Source organism: Hydractinia symbiolongicarpus, chromosome 13 (assembly GCF_029227915.1).
Source record: "Hydractinia symbiolongicarpus strain clone_291-10 chromosome 13, HSymV2.1, whole genome shotgun sequence".
NCBI lineage: Eukaryota > Metazoa > Cnidaria > Hydrozoa > Anthoathecata > Hydractiniidae > Hydractinia > Hydractinia symbiolongicarpus.
Genome location: NC_079887.1, coordinates 23,628,738 through 23,647,110, shown reverse-complemented (window position 1 = coordinate 23,647,110; position 18,373 = coordinate 23,628,738). Strand labels below are relative to the sequence as shown.

The window sequence follows — 18,373 nt, the reverse complement described above, 5'->3', positions numbered from 1 at the left end:
CAGTCTTATATATTGCTTCGTTAGGGCCGTTTAAGGGTCGTTTTTATTTATTTATTTTTTATTTTTTATTGTTCAGTCTTGTAGTTGTCATAGAAACCGATGTTTAAACTGAATGTGCGCACAGATTTATAAACGCAATTTTATCTTCAAAGCGTTTCAAGGCAAGATAGTGCCCAGGTGTCTATCATTCGTGTATGCTTTCTTGAATCCAGATGATAGCATGCAGTATTTTGCTAAAATATCAAAAAACTGTTTTGGGTGTAACAATTTTATTATGATATAAATAAACTGAATGTTATACAAATCGAATAAACGTAAAAATTATAAAAATTATATTGAAAGGCAGTGGTCAGCAGATCTCATCTTTGCTCTGATTAAATATTCCTGTATATTTTTATGCTTGGTGAAAGTCAAGAATGCTTTGGTTGGAAAAACGAGTCGCAGAGCTGGGTCGCTCTCAATTATAAACCAATACTTGTGTAGTATTCGTTTAAGCGTTGTAAATTTTTCGTGGTAAGGTAAAATAAAAGGTAGAATGTGTTTGTCTTTGTTTTGGTCTCTGTCAGCATCACCACTATTGTCAGCGGTTCTGAAATGTATTCGTTTTTTATTAAACTTGTGCGTGGAGTTGGAAAGTACGTCTGATTGCTTTAATTTGGCGATTTTCCCGAATATTTCATCAACAAGCCGACCTTTGTATCCTCTGGTCAGCAAAATACTTTTAAGTTCATCGAGCTCACATTTTAAAATGCTATCTTGACTTGTTATCATGCGATAGCGGAGTGCTTGCGAATAAATTATACCCCTTTTGGTATGGTGAGGGTAATACGACGTAAAATGTAATAGTGCTCTGCTGTCAGTTGGTTTTATAAATAATTTGGTTTTGAGTTTTCTCGAGCGTTTATCTAAATAGATAGTCGTATCCAAAAAACTAATTTCCTCTGTTGAATATTCATAGGTGAATTTTATTGTAGGGTGTATTGAATTTAGATATATGAAAAATTTGTGTAGTTCTTCTTCACTGTGTTCCTATATGAAGAATATGTCGTCTAGGAAACGAAGAAATATAGTGATTAAATTTGGAAACTTATCGAAAATAAACACCTGCTCAAAAAGACCCAGGAATAATGATGCGTATGGTGGTGCCACCTTCGTACCCATGGCTGTGCCAAGTAACTGCAGATATAATTCATTTAGGAACATGAAATAGTTATTTTCCAGTATAAACGAAAACAACGTTCGTATTACATGTTCATTGGGTGTGAATGAAGGCAGTGTGTTTCTGTATTTTCTAATGAAATGAATACACGCATGAACTCCTTCTTGATGAGGGATATTGGTGTAAAGTGAGGATACGTCTGCTGATACAAGTAAAACGTGTTCATTTTGTGCCGGTATGGTTTGTAACCGTTGTATTAGATGTTTGGTGTCCTTTACATAGGATTTTAATTTTGGTAAGAGAGGTTGCAGGCAAAGATTTAAAAATTCTGAGATATTTTCAGTTATAGAGTTAACAGCTGAAACTATTGGTCGTCCTGGAATGCCATCCTTATGAATTTTTAGCAGTATGTAAAATAGGGGCATTCTAGTGTTTTCAGGTGGTGTTATAAATTTGGCCGTGTTTTTGTTTATGTTGTGGCGACATAGAGAAATTTCTATGAAACTGTTGATATTAGTTTTATGGTCTTTGCTAGGGTCAGTTTTCATTTTTGCGTAATATTTGTTGTTGGAGAGGTGGTCATAAACTTTTCTAATGTAGTCATCTTTACTCATGATGACTACACGACCACCCTTATCAGCTTTTTTAATCACTATATTTCGGTTTTTTGATAATTTGAATAGACTTTTCCTTTCGCTACGAGTAAGATTACTCTGGCATCTCAACAGGGGAAATTTAGTGGTAAAATCGCATAAATCTCTTTTTACCAGGGCAAAAAAGTTTTGTAGGTTTTTATGTTGTGGTTCAGGTGCAAGCCAGTTAGATTTTCTATGGAGCTCATTGCGGGGGTGTGGTTTGTTAATAAAAAAATACCTTGTTGCCATACGATTGCGCAAGTTCGCAAAAGCATTTTTCACAGGCTGACAGGTGTTGACAGCTGAGGGTGTTGGGACGTACTTAAGTCCTTTATTGAGAACAGATATATCCGCATTGGATAAATTGAGGTGAGATAAATTTACAACTAGTGAGTTTAAAGTTTTCGTTTTTATTTTTATATAAAAACTTTTTTTAACAACGTTTTTCCTTTGGTTAAAATTAATGTTCATGTTATAGTTTGTTGAGCATGTTTTTATGTTTTCCAATTGGTATCTTGTCATGGGTTGTGGTTTCGCTGATGAGGTGGTTGGTTTTTTGGGTTCTTTGAGCTGGTTTGATTAGGTTGCCCTTTGCTTTGTTGTACAAAGGGTCTTGTTCGCGGTGTGTCGTGGAAGTCAGTCTGGTTACTTTTTTTCCTTTTCAGTTTATTGTTTCTCAATGTAAGCGATTCGTTGTGTTGTTGTATGCATAGTTTGTTTAAATTGTTGAGTTCGTCTGAGGAGAATTCCTTTTTCAAAGACTCTCTCTCCTCTTTGCACTTTTTTACATTGTTTCTATGGTGCTTTATTAGAATTTGCAGCAAGGTATTGCTACTAAAATGCACGGTGGCATTTTATTTATTTTTTAATTCAGCAGGTAAACTCATAGTGGAGCGAACCTGGATTTTTAGCCCAAAGGGAACCGTCCCAGCAGCGAGATGCATTTCGAGAATCTGCAATTGCCGATTATAATCTAAGAGCTTTTTTGTCTCATCAATATAGTCGGTCTTTTTGTTTTCTTTGTTCGTATTCGTATCTAGGTGGCGCTTCGTGTTTAAAATGTATTGTTTTAATAGAGAATGCTTGCTAAAGCATGGCCCGCTACCACGAGGAATTATTGATTAGTCCATACCCGGACGGGGCTGAAAATTCTGATGACGGTAGTAATCAACTGACGATCTCGCAATTTAGCTAGTATCTACAACTTAACACCAATATCACCAATGTTATTGGATTATTAACAAAAAACCGAACATATGATAACCACAAAGTCACATGTTCAAAAAACGGAAACAAGGGATAGTAGTGGTAAGGGATTACCACGAGAATAGCGCCTTTGCTAATTTTTTTTACATTACATACACATTTACAACTTTACTCATCATTTTTTTCTCTCACAAAATCACCGAGTAAACCATTTTTATCTATTAATTAATTTATTTACCAATCTGTCATTTTACTTTTTTGCGACAATTAGACAATTAAGGCCGAAAGTGATTCTTAAATTACTCTGGTTTTTACATTCCTAAAAAAATACAATGCGCAAAATTAAACATTAGGTGAGGTGGATGACTCTGCTTTTTACAATTTTTGAGATATGCATCTTGTGATTCACTCTAAAGTGCGTAGGTGCCCATGATAATTGATTGATAATTAATCAAAATGTTGGTCACCAGCATATTAGACACCAGAAGAGTTGAACTAAACCAGAAATTAAAATAGCATTAAAACAGGATAAAATAAACACAGTTTGTTTAAATGAATAAAACAAACCGCAACAAAATCGCAAAATCTTCCATGTCTTTTGCTTTCTATGATTTCTTTGGAGCAGATTTCAGGAAGATATTTAGCTGTTAATTAATCATTACTTATGAAATTGCAACCAAACTAATTTGTCGCGTGATACTTGTCAAGTTGTTGTCATTGGGATGACGAAGCAAAAGACGTTCCTTGTGAAAAGAAGTGATTATCACAGCTTGGTTCTTTAAATATTTGGGTCCAACAATATTGTTGAACCCACATATTTAAAGAAGATTTAAAGAAGAAGAAAAAAACAAGTGCATGGAATGTTTCCGTGATCTAGCTATGCGTACTAGTTGATTAGAATGCCAATCATTGCTCCTTTGTTCTTTCTTCCGGCGAAAAGGAATTTTCTTTCTTCTTATGGCTGAGTTAGCCAATTTTAATACGAAGATAACAATATAAACAAATATGTTTCTTTTTCAAAAAGGTGCTAAGAAGTAGAACCATCTTGAATATCTTGTTCTGGATTTTTTTAAACTATTTAAAAATAAGACGTTCCGTAACACAACAGCTATTAAGATTGCATTTTGCATGTTTTCTTAAAGGTTGATTCACACGACAAAAAACCTTAAAAACTCCAAAGTAAAAACGTAAAAGATGGCTTTCAAATAAAGAAAATGAGATTTCTAATGGGAAACATCATAATCCCTTTTTATGTTGCATCTTTTCGGTTGTACATACTCCTAACAAATATGTTCCTTAATTTTTGGGAGTTTTTAATGCTAGCGTACAGTTAAAACAGGTTGTTGCTGAAAATATCAAACAAGGTGTTGTAAAGTTGTTGGGTTTTTTTCACTTAAAGTAATTTAATTATTCTTAGTCAACTGTCTATTTTTAATGCACATCAAGACGATATTTTATTGCCTCACAAACAAATGATCCAGCTATTAAGCTCCATTATCCGTTTGGCCACTTGATGAAACAAATCTCAGATGTCTCAACAGTCAGAGACTTTTAAAATAACAATGTGGTCACATTATCATTTTATTACACCTCTAATGTGATTCACGTATTTACATGACGAAGCCTTTTTGTGTTATCTGGCAACAAAATCCTTGAATTGCTACAATAAATTAATAATTTCTCACCACTGAACGCTATGCAGTGAGTTAATCATCAACTCAGGAATAATCCAGAAAATCCAGTAGCATATCTGCCAGAACTATAAAACTATTATCTTCCTTTTCCGGTTAACCGGATTAAGATTGCATGTCACCGCAACTTTTTTCTTTCTAATTTCTAGAAATATATCTGATTGATATATCCGAATATAACATTAACCTTTGACATAACCTTTGGGTAATAAAAATCACTGACCTTTACGACCTAATCACCTAATCATATACGAAGCTATAGAAAATTACAAATCAGGTCGCTGTAAAAGTGTTTTATTGTGTCTAAACACGCTTTAATACGTAGGTTCACGATGGGGACGCACAAAAATGTCATTTAGCACCAACCCTATTTATTCAAATTTCTTAGCTGTATGTATTGTAAGGTTTTAAGGATGACAACATATGTTTATTTCATTGTATGCAGAGTTTAACTGAATGGAATACTACGTCATAGGTAGTTTCACCATGAGTGAATTGATAAATATATCATATCTCATAATCTCTTTCTGCGTTGATTTTTCCAAGACAAGTGAACTGAATCAATGTGTGGAAATTTTTTAAGATGATCAAGGCACTCTTCCTGACTTTTGTGTCTTAAGGAGGAAGCTAGAAAGTAGATATTTCTAGTATTTATTAGCTGAAAAAAGCGGTCTTGACTTATTTAACTTTGTGTCGTAGAGGAAAGATACCGAATGGATTACTAATATTTATTGCCAAGGAAAAGTGATTTTGGTTAATACTGCGAAATTATGGGTTTAGTGCCAACTCAAGCATGTTCTCAAGCACTCTTTCACGTTAAAAGTCGTTGGCTAAAACACTAAAAAAAATAGACTTGTCTGTCTAACAAAGCATATGGTTTAAATCCTGCTTAAACTATTAGTACTATCCCTGATAAAGGATGTGGAATAATAATAGTAATAATAATAATAATAAATCAATATTACTTGCAATTGGCTCTTTTCTTAAAAAATACTAGCCGACAACATATAGAAAGTAAGGATCAGTTAAAAGTAATAAAATGAAATAAAACTATTGTTCTACTGACGTGCTCTCTTGCGCATCATAAAATATCTGAAACTAATTTTCATAATTGTCCATTCATCGTTAATTTGTTGCCGACTAGTTGTAAAAAGCCAAGCATTTCTTCTGTATGGAAGCATAACGTGACTGTAAAAGCACGGTTAAAAGTCTGTCGGAAATACCTGTTGATTTGATCAATTTTAATAATTTCAATATGCACATTATCTTGCTAAATTTTTAACTAAAAACGAGTGGACAACACTAGATCTCTTTTTTTATGAGTTTTAAAACACGAAATATATCGTTTAATTTTTTAAATTTTTTTAAGCATTTCCTGAAAAACCTGAGAATGGTATAAACTACCTCTAAAAATCACATTTTCCAGTAAACAGGATATTCCGTGCTGATTATATGCAATACCTGCTTGGTTAACATCTAAAGCTTTTCGCAAGTTTTTATCACCTACTAGTCTCATACGACACCGTAACCCGATTCTGCAAACAGTAATGCATCAAACTTCGTCACTGTCGCAAAAAAGAACTCTGGCATTCATGAATTGTGTCATTTATCAAAGAAGATTATTTTAGTAGCTGTACACTGTTTTAATAGGCTCTTTAACATACCTTGCTAATTTTTTCCTGATTTGCTAATCGTTGTGGTAAAATTTTGATAGAGAAGAAAATATATTGCTGTCTAATTCTCATAGAAGGTGATGGTTTAAAAAATTTCGAAGTGCATTCGTGCTCCCAGCAATGTAACCAGATTTTATGATATTATTTATAATTATTTGAATATTAAGATTACATGTCTATTGTTGGCACCTGATATATGCTGATGTAACTGCGGTCATGTATTATCTTGTTAGCGAGGGTGGAAAACAATGGGAAATTGCTCAGGATATGTAATTATTACCAGATGACATCTCGTAAATTAAAAGTTAATTTCGGTATATTATAACCACGAAAGTGTTTGACATTGCCTAGTTGTCTCATGCGATTCTATTGAGCAAGTTTGATTTCGCACCAACAAGGAAATCAACTCAGAATGTACATACTACTGTGTGGCTGTTTTCTAGTTCTCCTGTATGGGCATGTCACTGCAGGTAAACAAAAGCTTCACTTTGCTGCTGACATCGAGGACTTGGAATATGACAAAGCAGGCTTTTCTAGTGCAATACGTGCTGCAGTGGAATATATAAACCAAGATGATCGTATACTGCCTAATCATGAAATTGTTGTGGATTATCAGAATTCTAATGTAAGTCGTAGCTAGATTGTTTTTTTGTTTTTCCTTGTTATTGTCGTTTTTATTACTGTTGGTTGATTGGTTAGTTCGTTAGTTCGTTGGTTGATTGGTTGGTAGGTTTGTTGGTTCGTCTGTTAATTCGTTGGTTCGTTGGTAGTTGTTGTTGTTGCTTTTATACTTGTTGATTCATTTACTTTATTTTTAGTACTGGGGAGACAGCATGGTCACCTTTCTCGATCTCATAAATAAAAGCAATATGACGTATCAATACTATTTTGGACCGTACACATTACGAGGACGGGAGATTGTGAATCCACTGAAAAAGAAAACTCACATACCCTCTTCCGTGAGTCTGTCTTTCTTCTTTAGTCTTTCGTACAGCAACCATTAAAAGCATTGAACTTTATGAAATCAATTTAAAACACAGCCGTGTCGCAACCACAAGTTGACGATCATTACTTTTTCTTTTGTAAAACAGAAAGAAACTTTAGTCATGCGATTGAAAGGAAAAACATTAGAAAGTACTGTAGGGTTTTTCTGCAAAAAAAGTGAAGGGTGTTCAATGCACGCGGATTTTATTTTTTCTCTTCCTTTGTTAGAAATTTTGCATTTTCACACTTATTTATTACAAAATGCTAAATGTGTTGTAATGAGATAATTTAAACACAAACATCATCGATAGGAGTAATTCATTTTAGTAAGTGTCGCTGAAAAATAGGATAGCAGGTTGAGCTTATTTTCTGCAATAACGTAAAACCTGCTTGGTATTTATTTAATCTGTTTCATATGCAGCTCTCATTAAAGAATGGCTATTATCAAAGAGTATTATACATTTCCGGACAGACTTTCGTAGGAAAACAGCATTTAAGAGAAATAATGCGGTATATGTCTTATATTTTTACAGACATGAAATAAATATGAGGTAATTTGATTTAGGTTGGGTTCGAAAGTATTGATAACACAATAAGTGACGTGAGAAATCAATTTTTTAATCATTTCAAATGGAAACGAGTGGCTCTGGTGTATCCTCTACTGAACATTGCTTCATATCAGGTAGGTTTACTGTTTTTTATTTACTTGTTGTTGTTTTTGTTTGTTTGTTTATTCTTTTTTCTTTCGTGTGTGTTTATTTGTTCGTTGGCTGGCTGTTAAAGTATTCAACTATCTCTGCAGGAATACATTGCTTCCCTTGAAAGTAACGGTGTTGAAATTGCTACATATTTTTATGATCCCACCAACTTATTCGACGCTAGTGTTCACAAAGAAATGATAAAAGATATCCAGGTGGGTCAATCAATTCAAAAGTACCGACTACAAATGTTCTTCCAGGCATATTGATCCAATATAATATAGATTATTGCCAACCAATTTGATTTTTAGGAGAAAGATATTCGCATCGTTTTGTTACCAAGACTAACTTATGCATTCTCCCAGGTTTTCTTTTGTGAGGTACGTTTCTCCGAGATCTCCACCTTTATCTATAGCCATTTTTTTAATACCTTTCATTTTGATTTGCGATATTTTAGGTTTTTAGGCAAGGATTGCTTTCGCCAAAGTACCAGTTCGTTACAGAAACTTGGATCCGATTCAGTGAAGAACAGTATTTTTCACCGAACAACACACGCACGGCCCGTTTCATTCAATCTGTTTGCGCACCGTTTAACCGTTTTGGCTATTGGAACGCGTCTCGTAATCTGTTTAGATTTACTTACTCCACGTTAAGAATAGACAACATCCTACCGACGGCTAACAAGGTACATGTGAAGTTCATATCTTCACTTTTACTGTTACGTGATTATGATTATCATTCTCGTTCCCAGAGCTCTTTAATGTAAAGTTATCTTAAAAAGCTCTGGAGACGAGAAATTTTTTTGATTTGATGGAAAATTTTGGTTTGGTGTTTGTCGATAGTTATGTGTTTGTTTGTTTTTTCATGTTTCTCTTCTGGCTATTCACAATAGCTGGGTATTTTTAAAGTGTTCTTTTTCTTCTTTTTCCTCTAATACATTATTGCCTTTTAGGCAACAAAGGAAGTCTGGGAGGAAATAGTACAATATGGACTTCAGAAACGCGAGGAATTCTACTACAAAGAACCTAGAAGATCCACTTTAGCGCAATTTTTGGAACATCCATTTTCGGATGATTCTCCTCGAGTGTTTGATGAGGTTTACCAAGTAGCCATTGGGTTCCACAATCTTTTCGGTTTGTAATACTTTCGTAAATTGAGATTTGTCTATTATTTTATAGCCTTTCAAGACTGAATTTAACTCTGGTATTGAAGTATGTAAAAAAGCTGTGAATTATATAGCCTTTCTTGTTTTGTTTCTTTCACCTTAAGAAAACAAAATTATTTGAGGAAGAAATATTTGCGAAACTTACCTCTATGGATGAGTATTTGAAAATACTTTTTCTTGAGGCAATACAATTTTGCGAATAGCGACATTTTTCCTAAATTTGCAAAAATAATTTTAATGATGCTAAAAATTTAAAAAATGTTAACAACAATAACAACAACAGCAATAGTAGACACAAAGTCAGTATTTTTAAGACGAGGGTTTTAAAGAAGAATGTTTTGCGGATTATGGATTTTAAAAAATTTAGCGGGACTTAATTTTGCGGATTTGATTCATCAAATCCTTAAAAATAAGTTAAGATTCTGCAAATATAAGTTCCGCAAAAACAATTTCCGCGAAAACTTTTGCAAATAATTTGTTTTCTCAAGGTACATCACATCACCGAACCATATAAAGAAAAAAATGACTTCAATTGTGTGCTATGTTCTGTTTGTTGTCTTTATATTCTGTTTGTTACTGTAGAAAAATACAAGACTGAAGATATTTTGGTATCCAGTAAATACGAAAAAGACCGTGCCAAAAGAATTCAAGACGCAATTAATAATGCAGAGTTTGAGGGAATTACGGTATGCATTAGAAAATTTTTAATTTAAAAACTGATTACTTTGTAATCAAGCGAGTAAGAATCCGACATGGAAGTAAACTCGCACGACGGATACTGTGGAATTTTCAACGCGATAGCGACAAGTACAGATTTAATAAGTAAAAAAGAAAGCAAATTAATAATTCGCTAATCTGAACTTTGTAAACAAAAATACGAAAAAGGAAAACCCGTATCCTAAATGTTATTTCTCATTCAGAAAAAAGAATTATATCGTTAAATTAGTAATGTGAGATTCGGAATGTTCAGTTGTCAAAATGTACCTATCATCCCGAAAATCTGTTCCATTTTGAAATGCACTTCTTCAGAGTGATAGATTCCTGGTCCTACTGCTCAACCAAATCGGAGATATTTATCGTATTAGTCAGCTTTCCCAATCCGTGCTACTCATACGCTAAGCTCGCAATACATACGCTAAGCCAGTGTCGAAACCAAAACAACAATTACCGTGGAATACACTATTGACTAAGTTAAAGTAACTTCATTACGAAAGTTTTTGACATTACTTTACTTGCAAATTGTTTTCTTTACTTTCAGGGTCCATTTGGAACAGTCAAACGGACACAATTCGGTTATGTCCGTCAAGTCAATCTCAGTAAGACCATCTTACTTTAGTAATTTTAATCTACCAAATAACAACTTTCTCAAAACTAATAACAGACTATGAGTTATGACAGGAATTGCTTCTACTTGACCAGAAACACACTCCTCACATGTAGAGTTTAATTCGATTTAGCGAATTCTTTACTTTAAGATACTTAGTGGGTAAAATTACGTCTGTGCATATATCTTCGCTGTATACTTCTCTTAACAAGAATCAGGGCTGTCACGTCTGCCAAAAATGTTTGGAATTGGATTAAAGTATGGAAACTCTGGAAAATGTCTATAGGGCTGAACAATTGATTTTTAATTTCGTGAAATAGTATGGGAATAACGAGCTTTGTCACATTAAAATAAGCATTTCTATACTAACAAACCTTTATGTGTTTTTATTTATTCCCTTTAGCATCGCGAAAATTTGAAAGAGTTGGGATGTATAACCCTACGACACATAAACTGACGATAGAGCGCGCAAATGTTGATGTGTTAGGTAATATGGGCGGCTTTGAAATTATTATTTTTTTATTTATTTCTGTGTTTCTACTTCAACACCATATATACAATCAATATCAAAGTTTTTAATATGTACCGTTGTCAAAATAAGATTAACAAAGAATTTTCCCTTAGAGGGACGGCCCGCAAATATATGGGCCAAAAAACGCAACAGTTAGAACGTCATAACCCTTGAGGATTAGGTTGTCATGCAAAGTCCTCTGCATGCTTTTGAAAAAGGATGGGGTCGAACATGAACCATTTAGATCTTGTCTTCAGTCACCAATTACAGCTCCATTATGAGAAGCTTTATTAGTTGATTAAAAATGTTTTTTCAAAAACAAGGCGTCCTTTAGGGGTTTACTGTCATCCAGATTTCCTGCTTACGATCGAGTCACAAACCTCTGTTTTAAGAAAATATTTGCAGGACTATGAATTTGAACGTTGTTTCTATATGTTACCGTACGAATCTATTTGTAATAGGAAAAAATATTTGCTTTGCTTTTCATTGACGAACGACACTTTTACCCAACCTTTTCGTATAGTGAAATGCAATTTAGCGGTCTTTATGTTCTTATAAAACTTTTCTGTACATAGTCACCATCGTATGACTGGAAAGCAAAATTGCGTTTCGTAGGTAAAGAATATGTGAGAGACAGGACACTTGTGAGGGAATATAATGAAAAACATAATCTCTCTGTCAGCTACACTATTTGGACTTTATCAGCATTGGGAATGGTTTATGCTCTTGGTTTGTTCTTCATAAACAATCTATACAAAAACGTCAGGTTAGTAATCATTATTTTAATGTGAACGCGAAAAGTCGAGATTATTTGCAATGTGATTTGCAATCTGATTGGGGTGAGCAAAATGGCCTTAATTTTGTTTTTTTTTTATATATGCGTGACTGTAAGCAAAAGAAATCGTTTTTGATGTGATTTTGACCTGTTTAGAATGTAAATGCGTACTTCTAACTAGTGTAGAATTAAATTTTAGCAAAAAAATTAAAAAAATACTTATATCATCTTCATTGATAGGTGCATCAAGATGACATCACCAGTTATAAATAACATTATTATATTTGGTTGTATATTATGTTACATTGCTACAATCCTTTATGGCATGGATTCGAGACATATTGCTGTGCAAAAGATTGGAGCCATGTGTAATGTGAGTATGAATACAGGCGAGACTGCTTTTCAAAAAGTTTATTCGTTCACTCTTCTTTTACATTGCCTCCGGTTTTATTTTTATTCTCTTAGTACGCTGGAATTATCTTTGTTTTGTTTTTGTTTTTTTGTAGATTGTTGTTGTTATGCTCAGTGTTGGGTTCACCTGTGCTTTTGGCGCTTTATTTGCAAAAACATGGCGGATATTCATGATATTTAGTTCAACGAGACATAACAAAAACATGGCAGGTTTATTTGGATGATTTTTTTAGTTCTACAACACTCAACATTATATTTTTCCGAAATGCCGTTTTTTGCTATTTCACAAAATATCCAAACGCATTACTTGGCCAGTATTCTGCAGCCGGATGGCTTTCGCAGGGTATAAGCAGAGTACCCTACGTCGAAAATGTGCTAGCAGCACAGTGTCGTCATTATGGGACAGTCCTCTACCAGGAAAGGTGAAAGAAAATCGTGGAAATGGGGCGTGTTGAAATTTGAAAATATTAGCAACCTTTATGGATTTAGATCTAATCGAATAATAAAAGTCTGCTGTGAACATTAACAAGTTCAGAGTGCGTGTTAGTTACATAGAAACGAATTTCTCAATTCTTTGTGGTTACAAAATTTAAAATTCCATTGTTCTTTGCAATAATTCCTGTCCGAGATTGTAGCTTTGTTATTTCGAAAGTCTTGATTTATCAATTTATCGTTAAATTGAATACGTTTCCCGAATACCATTTTTATTGTTGACGTTTTGACTTTAACATCATTAACTTGGTTTGTGTATGAAATTTCAATCCGCTAATAAGTCTCGTTTTCGAGAAGAAGTCAAATAGTGTAAAATGAATTAAAAAAATTATAAGACATAAGAAAAAATTGTGGTACACCAAAGATACAGAATTAGGATAAGGTCTGTTTGAAAAAAAGTATTTCATGAAAGAAAAGTTTATCATCTTTGAGAAATCTTGACGCGGGATTTGTTATTAGTGTATTGTGCCAACATCTTTCATTAACTGCTTGTTGTGTGTGAAGTTAAGGATGTGCTAAAACCCTATTACGTTGGTTAAAGTAGGATGCAAGATTGAGATAAATCTATTTTTAATGTGCTGATTATCAAGTATATAAACAACGGGGGTGGATGTTTTGATAAAAGGCGTCAAAGATGAAAAACAAGTCGTTAAAGAGAACCACAAAAATGAGCAATCACTTCGGATATTTATTAACATTTTATTTGCCTATCTTTAAGTTAATTGAGGGTGGTCTTTTAAGGATTTTGTTGCGTAGTGTACCGTAAGTTGATTAACTTTGATGTCAAAAATTGCATTTCGCCAAGATTTTTTTTCGCGAATGGACAATTTCTTGATATAAAGGTACAAAAACATGGTTGAAGAAATGTTCTGTCATCCTAAATAAAAAATTATCAAGAGTTTTTTTCTCTGAAAAACCCGAATATTTACACCCCTAACAATTTTCACCCTAAAGCAAAGGCGAGGAAAGTAGAGCAATTACTGATAATCTGTTTTTAAAAATTTGCGAAGATTTATTTTCGCGAATTTACCTTTCCAGAAATTTTTGCGCAGACAAATTTCTGCGAATATTGTTAAAATTCGCGAAATTGGCAAAAATTTATAAACTTAAGCAGCGATTTGTTTATTTTTACTAAATCAAACTGACAGCGTTTCAAAAAAGTGAAATTCCAGATTTGTTGTTACCTAAGTGTGCATATTTTTAATCTTTAGATTTTTTAATCTCATCTTTTTTAATTATTACTTTTTATGGATCTCTATTTTTTTAAGTTTTTATGTATTTTTATCAGAAATGCAATTTTAAGAAACGTGAAGTTGATATTATAGTCACTTTACCTACTAGCTAATAAAATAAAAAGAGGGCCCTTTAAAAAAAATCATCATTATTTAGAAACATTCCTTCTAAATCCATGTTCCTTATAAATAAAAAAGAAAAAATATTTTAATAGCAACAAACAAACCTAACCTTGTACTTTTACTGTAATTCTATAGATATTTTTTTTGTTCGCTGAAACTGTAGGTACAGCACTCTTCCGTTAGCAAAACTTTTCATGCAGTGTTATATGAAATATAAATATATAAATAACATATGATAGATGTAAAATTGTTAATCTTATAGAAGCTGAAAGACATCTATATAATCGCAATTGTGTTAGTGCTCCTGATGATCGATGCTGTTTTTTTTCTTCTTTGGATGTATGTCTCACCATTTGAAACCAGCAAAGTCGAAGTATCTCGAGAGGTTAGTCTAATGATTGCTTTCTTTAAAAGCATTATCACCAAAATTTTTCTTACAAAGGTTGTTTTCTACTTCTAAAAGGTTTTTCGCAGAATGATGCGTCCAAAAACACAACACAAACAATTTTCTGCTGGTAGTTTCCACTTCATACTATTACGCAAGTTTTAATACAGAAAATATGTATACTTTCAATTCTTACTATATAAAATAATCTGATTGGCTAATTAATTTTCTAAGTGTGGTTTCTGAATGTACCGAAAAAGTTAAAATTAATTGATTCTAGTTTTCTCAGAACGGAACAGAAAGAAAGATTTCCACTTACGTCGTGAAAACATTTTAGCTACGAATGCTTAGACAATTTTTTCTACCTTTGTGTTTCGTTTCACGGAAACTTTTCTTGAAGTGGAAAACAGCCAGTTTTATATTTATACTAAGGATTTATGTCCACCGGTGTTTGTTACAATAAGTATACTGCTTTCTCTTTAAATCAGACAAACCATTTGCATCTGTTGATGTGGAATAAAGATTAGTAACCTAACTGAGAAGAATATACGGGGATTTTTATTTTTTTGGCACTTACCTGATTATTTAAACAGTCAGATCAGGAATTTAACATTCGCCTTTTTTCCGTTGTATGCTACTGTCAGTTTTCTTAATAACATTTCTGTTATCTCTTAGTTACTGGTAAAAGATGACATTCTGAAAAAAACAGTTCAATTCCAATGCACATGCGAGCACAGAAATGTTTTCTTTATTTCACTTTTTGGTTTAAAGATTCTGCTGCTTTTATTTGGTATTTTTATTGCATGGATGACAAGAAATGTTACAATTCCAGTACTGAATGATTCTCGATATATAGGTATTAATATTTCTAAATTTTGGATACCCTTTGAGCAGCAAACAAAGGAAATAAAATAAATATGTCTCTTATGGTGAAAGTGCAACGTGGCAAGTTTTGGAGGAAAGGTCAGACTTAGATGCGACTGTTTACCTTGCCTTTGGGGTCGCTGAATCATTTTAGGCATTAGCTGTTTGATTTGTTTCATTTGCCTAAAAGTATAGGAAGAGATGTCTCACAGCGCTGTTTAAATTTCTAGGTATTGCCATATATGTAGTCACTTTGACAGCTTTACTGGGAAGCATTGCTTCAATAGCTCTACACAGTATCAATCATTTTGATGGAGGTTACATTGTCATTGCAGCTACTGTAATCATTATTACCACCGTCACAATGAGTGTTGTGTTATTGCCAAAGGTAATTATTGCTATAAGGTCTTGTGATAGCTGTTTTATTCCTTTACCGAGCGTAATCTCTCTCGAAGGATGCGTTTTTTCTTTTAAAAAATACAATAAAAAAGCAGTGTATGGGCAGCAACGTTACTTAACTGAAGATTTAAACAGAATTTATACATTAATTCGATACATTAATTCTTTATAGATCATGCTGCTGCTAACAAGGGATCATTTAGCCCGACGTTTGACCACGACCAGTAGTTCTATATGCATACCTAATTCCGCCATCTTTCAAAATTATGAACGAAGAAAATCTATTGATGGAAACTTACAAAGTGTCGACTCACTAGGCAATAATAAAAGTTCGACAAAAGACGCCGTAAAACGCAGATCAGATAGTGAGGTGTTTGCGTAGCCCGTCATAGGATTTAAAATTAATATGTAAGTGGGACAAATGAAACTTTAAGAAAGAAGAGAAAAGAGAAGAAGAAACATATAAGCACATATAAACGTCAGGGCATATATTCTCACTTATATAAAGTTGGCTTTAATGTATAAACAGTTTGTTGAGGTTAAGCTGCACTGAGAAACAAACGACTTTTACAATGGGTCAGAAACTTCTGAGTACATTTTTGCACCGACTCACGACAGCTGGGGGGGAACGTTTTCGGGCTCGTCTCCTGCAAATGTATCACCGTTATAAGCTCAAGCTGATCCAGTACTTTAATTTGCTATTCGCGAAAACGATTGTGATTCCATCATGAAATCCAATAACATTATTGAGGTCGGTAAAGCATCTGGTCTTAGAGCACGTCTTCGTCGTTGTAGCTTGCTGCATTTATATGTTCATTTCCCACAATACTTGCGTATTTTTCTATTTTGTATTTGTGATGAACCATAGGGTGTAAATATTATATATTTTTAACATGTGTAAATATTTTTGATGCAGCATAAAATATTTTATTCAATAAAGTTACACAATTTTAGCAAAACCCTTGTATTTGAACATTTCGCAACACATCCCAGCAACTCTAAAGCCGAAATCTACTTCAATTTTAACACGTCCGTTCAAATCGCGCACATTAAAGCGCGCAATATTTAAGAGTGATTTTTCTGCGCTGTTTGTTTTAAAAATTAAAATCAATTTGAAGTTTTTGTGAAAGCTGATAACGTAATTTAATGATTTCGACCAATAAGTTTGCTTCAATCGCCACTTTTTTTATTTAAAACGCTTGTTTCCGTGTCTAGGGACTAGGTTAAAATTTAAGCAGTGGTTGCTAAGAATGTTGCTACGAGGCAGAATATATGGGCAACAATATATATTAGAGAAAAACTTGCAACCATAAAGCCATTCCCGAAAGCAGAGTCAATGTTAAACTGCGCAAAAAAGGTACAAATAAATCCCGTTAAGACAATTTCGGTAAGACAAAAATTTAAAAAAAATGTATTGTACTTGTAGAAATTGTAGGAAAACTGTCAATAACAGTGATCAACGACAGTTGATCTTTTCGTAGCTAATCTTTCGAAACAATTTTTTTTTTTTTACTGTTTCTCTCCTTTCCCTAATTAAGGCATTTGTTTGTAAATCTCTTCAAAATTTGAAGCAAATAAACAAACAAGCAAACTTCTACATACTGCTGCAACAGGTTCGACGGGTAATCCTTTCCACGTTTATCAACCAGACGCTGCAACTTTTTTATTTCTTTGCATCGCTTTTCTTCTCTTTCCTACCTTGCGCGTCACACACAGCCTAAAGATAAGTTGTTATCTCTTTTATTATATCTATGTAACAACATAAATAAGGCTAAAATACTTCATGTGTATGCATCTTCTCCGCCGCTCCTTTATCGGTTGCCAGCACCACCGTTACAACTGTCACCACCGTCAAGCCCAACACACCTGCTACTGGCGTATGCTACAATACCACCATATCCGTCACCACCACTACTACAATGGCCGCCACCACTGGTACAACCAAGGAGGTTCAAAGAGTGAAGAAATAATCTTCCGTTTATTCTTCATGATTCTTACAAAGCATGTTCTTTATGAGACCTAACGATGTACAATTTCGTGCGTGGTACCATCCATCCTGTATTCTTTCTCCTCTTTGACTCTTTAATTTTGTAATTACCGCACATTCACACGCATCAAAACTTTTAGACTTAGCCTATGAGGAATTTTTTAGCAGGATATTAAAAACACGTTTGACTAGATATAACTTAATAAATTCGATTGAAATTTAAATTGGTATTGAAAACTGGTATTTTAAATAGTAACGAGTTCAAACATAACCAAATTTATGACTTTAAAAGGCTTTTCGTCTCGATGACGTGTATAGTGTATAGGCAGTGGCAGTCAACGTCAAAATTCAAGCTACATTTCACGTGGTTAATACAACGCCATCAGATCCAAGGTTAACATATTTTTCAACCACACTAATGTAACATTGAAGTTAACTAAGTTATTTCCAGACTAAAAGTTTTAACATCTTCAAAAAGGTTTATTAACTTGCGACAGAACTTGACATTGCATTGTTAAGAAACTCTTGCACTCGTTAAAGTTTGATGACAATCTTAAAAATAATGCTTCATTTAAATTTCAGGCGATTTGTTGCGTATAAATTTTCTAAGTGATAAACTTTATTTTTCAAATTACCTTTCTGTCAACTAAAGCTAAAGT

At 33.5% G+C, this 18,373-nt stretch overlaps 5 protein-coding genes across 6 annotated transcripts; 4 read left to right on the top strand and 1 right to left on the bottom strand.

Moving 5' to 3' along the window:
- Positions 1 to 330: 330 nt before the first annotated feature.
- LOC130623253 (uncharacterized) lies at positions 331 to 2,316 on the bottom strand. Its single transcript, XM_057438725.1, has 2 exons — positions 1,105 to 2,316; positions 331 to 1,029 (listed from the first exon to the last, which is right to left on the bottom strand). The coding sequence occupies exons 1-2, from the start codon at positions 2,314 to 2,316 to the stop codon at positions 331 to 333; spliced, it is 1,911 nt and encodes a 636-aa protein (XP_057294708.1).
- A 4,095-nt stretch (positions 2,317 to 6,411) lies between these two features.
- On the top strand, positions 6,412 to 7,402 carry LOC130624201 (uncharacterized). The gene is made up of 2 exons (XM_057439775.1): positions 6,412 to 6,989; positions 7,183 to 7,402. The coding sequence occupies exons 1-2, from the start codon at positions 6,777 to 6,779 to the stop codon at positions 7,366 to 7,368; spliced, it is 399 nt and encodes a 132-aa protein (XP_057295758.1). The 5' UTR covers positions 6,412 to 6,776; the 3' UTR covers positions 7,369 to 7,402.
- A 77-nt stretch (positions 7,403 to 7,479) lies between these two features.
- LOC130623252 (uncharacterized) lies at positions 7,480 to 10,792 on the top strand. Its single transcript, XM_057438724.1, has 9 exons — positions 7,480 to 8,030; positions 8,151 to 8,261; positions 8,358 to 8,426; positions 8,504 to 8,731; positions 8,999 to 9,179; positions 9,794 to 9,897; positions 10,182 to 10,380; positions 10,470 to 10,527; positions 10,687 to 10,792. The coding sequence occupies exons 2-9, from the start codon at positions 8,244 to 8,246 to the stop codon at positions 10,790 to 10,792; spliced, it is 963 nt and encodes a 320-aa protein (XP_057294707.1). The 5' UTR covers positions 7,480 to 8,030; positions 8,151 to 8,243.
- LOC130624218 (gamma-aminobutyric acid type B receptor subunit 2-like) lies at positions 10,376 to 12,567 on the top strand. Of its 2 annotated transcripts, XM_057439789.1 has the most exons (4): positions 10,376 to 11,022; positions 11,662 to 11,812; positions 12,062 to 12,194; positions 12,328 to 12,567. In XM_057439789.1, exons 1-4 carry the CDS (start codon positions 10,914 to 10,916, stop codon positions 12,454 to 12,456), a joined length of 522 nt encoding a protein of 173 aa, XP_057295772.1. In that variant the 5' UTR covers positions 10,376 to 10,913; the 3' UTR covers positions 12,457 to 12,567. The 2 variants fall into 2 exon arrangements, with proteins under 2 accessions (XP_057295772.1, XP_057295771.1); XM_057439788.1 differs by having other exon boundaries at positions 12,062 to 12,470.
- Positions 12,568 to 13,851: 1,284 nt separating this feature from the next.
- Positions 13,852 to 18,049, top strand: LOC130623812 (gamma-aminobutyric acid type B receptor subunit 2-like). Its single transcript, XM_057439334.1, has 4 exons — positions 13,852 to 14,464; positions 15,140 to 15,320; positions 15,559 to 15,716; positions 15,900 to 18,049. The coding sequence occupies exons 1-4, from the start codon at positions 14,387 to 14,389 to the stop codon at positions 16,107 to 16,109; spliced, it is 627 nt and encodes a 208-aa protein (XP_057295317.1). The 5' UTR covers positions 13,852 to 14,386; the 3' UTR covers positions 16,110 to 18,049.
- Positions 18,050 to 18,373: the final 324 nt, after the last annotated feature.